We start from the raw sequence: 4,846 nt of genomic DNA on the forward strand, positions 1-4,846 counted from the left end.
TTACCGGTGATTGTATACATTTACCGAATTATGTACTTTTACCGTAACATATACATATTAGCGTGAGAAGCAACTTGTAGTATTCCAAGCACTGTTGATGAAGCTACTGTGTCAGCGAAACATGTGATATATTTCTGAAATGAAGTTTGTGGAAATCAAATTGTAAGGTGTAGTTTATGAAATTACTATGGGTCTTCATCAAGTAATGGCTGACTCAATCAGAACATCTATTCCATTCATTCCAAGCAGAACTTCATCGTGAGAATTTCATCGAACATGTTTTCCAGGTATTCCAATCGGGAGCTTCTTGCATGATAAATGCTTCTTTACATCAAAAGGTCGTGAAGAAAAAGAGTGACACATTAGAAATTCTTAATTTCATGATAATTCAGCTATACTTTAGGAATTACTAGACCGATTATACTGTAGAATCATCACAATACTCAAAAATTGCAGACCGATGTAGACTTCTAAGAAACTTTTCGCAAGATCTAATGATATTAGATTATCTGTAGTGATAGTGCAGATAATTAGAAATGTTACTGAGGAAATATCAACTGGTGAAGATGACGAAGATAATAAAAAAACATTTCTCATTGTATAGGGTCTTTTACTGAGCACTTTCTTTCTTTAAATTTGAATGAAACAAAGTCTTCATTGTTACGATTTTCATTCGGGTTCGAAGGCCGTCGTGGTTTAGAACTGTATCCTAACGTTTTGCCAGCACTAGTGGCTGGCTTCTTCAGAGGTATATTCATCTTGATGGTTCACCGATAACTAGTGATGTTCACTCAGGTAGCCCGCCTTTCTTGTTGATGCGTTGCTATTGGCCGAAGTGTTATTACCTGTTGATGACGTTGCATTGCCCTGTTGCCACCGTGGCAACTTTCAGTATGCGATTTCAAATCCGGTTGAGCGTTATCGCCTCCTGTTTTCGGTTTCAGTTTTCCGTATGTTTATGGATTTATATAGCTTCCCGTACAAGCCGACTGTGGTATCCATGATCGGGTGCAAGTAGTTTCACATCTTCAAATAGTATCGTATGATTTCCTTCACTAAATGCGTGTTCTGCTACTGCCGATTTTTTTATTGGCATTCAGCCTTGTACCCATGGATCATTTGGTGGTACCGATATAAACTTTTCCGCAGGTGCATGTTATACGGTATACCCCCGCAGCTTAAAATGTTTCCGATTCTGTCTGTAACCCTAGTGATGTCCGGTAGAAATGCACGTGCAACCGTTTGAGTTTCCTCCATATCTTGACTTGTAGAAGTCTTCACTTTCATGGCTTTCTTGGTCTCGGTTACACTGTATCCATTCAATCCTAAAGCTACTTGAAGATGCTCCAATTCTTCTTGTTGGTGTTCCGGTTCACATATTCTACGGGCACGTTCTGTCACGGTGTTGATAATTCCCCGCTTCTGACTCGGATTGTGGTTCGAAAGTGCATGCAGATATCCGTCTGTATGTGTCGAGATTCGGTACACTTTATGTGTCATTCTTTTGCCACGCCTTTCGACAAGTACATCTAGATAAGCTATTCGTTGTTCCTGTTCAGTCTCCATGGTGCTAGGGTGTTGAGCATTCATGTGGTCTAGGAATAGCTTCAGTCTGTCCCTCCCATCTCTCCAGATAACGAAGGTGTCATCCACGTATCGTAGCCAAATGGTTCGTTTGAAATCGAAAGCGTAGATTCCCTTCTTCTCAAATTTCTCCATGAAGAAGTTGGTTATCACTGGGCTGAGTAAACTTTCCATCACAACGCCGTCTAATTGCTCCTCGAAATATCCTCTCTATTGGAAGTAACTTCCCGTGAGGCAGGCCTTACGGGCTTACGGGCTTACGGGCAGCCACTCGTGCTTGCGAAACGCAAGTTCCTGGGTAAGCTGAGTTTTGTACGGCTGCAGACCTAAGTAATGACGCAAAATCAGTCAAATTATTGTCTGAGAAAGTCCAAGTTCCTGTGAGCGACGCGAAACCGACTGCCTCGGATTCTCCTGTACACTACTACAAACAGCGGCAATATTTTCGGTGGATCTTGCGTTTCGTTGACGTACGGGTGTTGTTCGATCGTTTACTGAACCAAAAGAGTTAAATGTATCTGTCGCAGCTAACTACTTGAAATAGCCGTTCCATCAAACAGCTAGCTCTTTGACGGAACAACGCCAGTCAATCACACGGCTAGCTTTTTAATTGAATATATTTGAGGCGCTCAAAACATTCAACACTCCAGCTGATTCAAAAGTCGCCGACTAATTGAATTAGTTCAGCGCTTACCACCGCGGCGCTAGATGCATTTTGTTCTCAAGAAACATAAAATAAGGAACGTATTAGCCTGAAGCTAGAAAAAAATGGTATACCAAGCCTCAGCCGGTTCCATTTGCTTTCCGGGAAAGGTGAAGACATAATTTGAAAATTAGAAAAATGAGGTGTAACTAGAACTTGGACAATTCTAATTGGGGAACGCCTTTAGTACATTCGGATTTGTGCCAATTACAAAATGACGATATACAAATATCTTAAAGATTCAAACCACCCCTTACCCAGAATAGATTAAAGTTTTGTAGCAATACAAGTCACCCTAGTTAATTTGCCATTTAACCAGTTGGCTAAGCGTCGTCTAGCTGTAGTGTTGAACGTTGCAATCATCAAGTCGGCTAAACGACGTATAGTCGTGTGATTAAATGGCGGGCTAGCTGTTTGATTGAACGGTTATTTTAACCAGTTGGCTGCGACATTTCCACCACATCGCAAATAGTCTTCTCGGTAGGACGATTATGCCGACCCTAAAATGGACGAACCGCGCGATACTTAGCCTTATCAGGCTAGCAAGGTGAATCCAGCAAAATTGCAAAATAAAATACATCAATTTGAAGCTAATCAGTTGCTAATCACTTGCCAGAACAACGATTTTGTTGCTCGTGCCTATCCTTGGAAATCGCAAATAATGCTATCGTGATATCAAGGTAGCAAGGTAACTCAAAAGATTATATACTTTCCCTTTGATTTTTATAGAATATTTAGTTGCTATTTAGTTGTTAAACCTTGGATATAGCAAAAAATGTTTAAATATTTTTTTTTTACTTTTTATGATCTTGCTATCTTGGAACTGTTTTTTCCTGGAACTAAAGATGTTCCAAGTTTGTTGCTCACCAAGAGTAAACTTGAATACACCTTGAATGGAATGGAAAATGGAAACAGAATAGTTGAAACCGATCGGCCAATTTTAATAATTTTTTTTTTCATTTTCCACGTTCTTGCTATCTTGAAACTGATTTTCCTAGAATAAAAAGTGTTTCAAATTGATTGCTTATCAGGAGTATACTCAAATGCACCTTGAGTATCAGCAACAAATATTCGAAACCGATCGGCGGATTTCAGTTTTTTTTTCAGTATCCTCATTTTTGCTACCTTGAAACCGTTTTTTTTTTGGAAATGAAAAGTGTTTTGAATTAATTGCTCATCAGGAGGGTACTCAAATACACCTTGAGTATCAGCAACAAAATGGATGAAACCGATCGACCGATTTTTAATTTTTATTTCATCTCTTCTCAATCTTGCTACCTTGATACTGGTTTTCCTGAGAATAAAAAGCGTTTTGAATTTGTTGCTCATTGAGAGGGGACAATCCACTTCGAAAATCAGCAACAAAATAGTTGGCCTTCATCGGCCAATTTTTAATATTTGTTTAAATTCTCCCTCTTCTTGCTATCTTGAAATCGGTATTTTCTGGAGTACGGAGTATAATGAATTTGCTGGTCTCCAGAAGGGGACTCAAATACACCTCGAGTATCACCAACAGAATAGTTGAACCGATCGGCCGATTTTTGAATTTTTTTCTTTTTCTTCGTCCTTGCTATTTCGAAACTGGTTTTCCTTAGAATAAAAAGTGTTTCAAATTTGTTTTTCGCCACTAGTATACTCTAATACATCTTGAGAATCAGCAACAGAATAGTTGAAACCGATCGGCCGATTTATTTATTTTTTTTCATTTTACTCGTTCTTGCTATCTTGAAACTGGTTGTCTTCAGAATAAAAAGTGTTTCAAATTTGTTGCTCATCAGGAGTAAACTCAAATACACTTGAGTATCAGCAACAAAATAGTTGAAACCGATAGGCCGATTTTTAATTTTTTTTTTCATTTTCCTCGTTCTTGCTACCTTGAAACTGGTTTTCCTCAGAATAAAAAGTGTTTCAAATTTGTTGTTCGCTAGGAGTATACTCTAATACATCTTGAGAATCAGCAACAAAATAGTTGAAACTGATTGGGGCCGATTTATTTTTTTTATACATTTTACTCGTTATTGCTATCTTGAAACTGGTGGTCTTCAGAATAAAAAGTGTTTCAAATTTGTTGCTCATCAGGAGTATACTCAAATATACCCGAGTATCACCAACAAAATAGTTGAACCGATCGGCCGATTTTTGAATTTTTTTCTTTTTCTTCGTCCTTGCTATCTTGAAACTCGTTTTCCTTAGAATAAAATGTGTTTCAAATTTGGTTTTCGCCACTAGTATACTCTAATACATCTTGAGAATCAGCAACAGAATAGTTGAAACCGATCGGCCGATTTATTTATTTTTTTTTCATTTTACTCGTTATTGCTATCTTGAAACTGGTGGTCTTCAGAATAAAAAGTGTTTCAAATTTGTTGCTCATCAGGAGTATACTCAAATATACTTCGAGTATCAGCAACAAAATAGTTGAAACCGATAGGCCGATTTTTAATTATTTTTTTCATTTTCCCCGTTCTTGCTACCTTGAAACTGGTTTTCCTCAGAATGAAAAGTATTTCAAATTTGTTGCTCATCAGGAGTATACTCAGATACACTTCGAGTATCAGC

The 4,846-nt window shown here is 38.1% G+C and overlaps 1 protein-coding gene across 1 annotated transcript; it reads right to left on the minus strand.

Annotated features, from left to right (window-relative positions):
• Positions 1-1,086: 1,086 nt before the first annotated feature.
• On the minus strand, positions 1,087-1,758 carry LOC141485863 (uncharacterized). Its single transcript, XM_074183418.1, has one exon. It carries the CDS (start codon positions 1,756-1,758, stop codon positions 1,087-1,089), a length of 672 nt encoding a protein of 223 aa, XP_074039519.1.
• Positions 1,759-4,846: the final 3,088 nt, after the last annotated feature.

This window comes from Leptinotarsa decemlineata, unplaced genomic scaffold, assembly GCF_025532065.1.
Source record: "Leptinotarsa decemlineata unplaced genomic scaffold, Ldec_3_MD MMD2_tig00026340_RagTag_RagTag, whole genome shotgun sequence".
Lineage (NCBI taxonomy): Eukaryota > Metazoa > Arthropoda > Insecta > Coleoptera > Chrysomelidae > Leptinotarsa > Leptinotarsa decemlineata.

Bases quoted from the DNA above. Each gene is read 5' to 3' on its own strand.
- LOC141485863 (XM_074183418.1), bottom strand. From the start codon at position 1,758: ATGGAAAGTTTACTCAGCCCAGTGATAACCAACTTCTTCATGGAGAAA.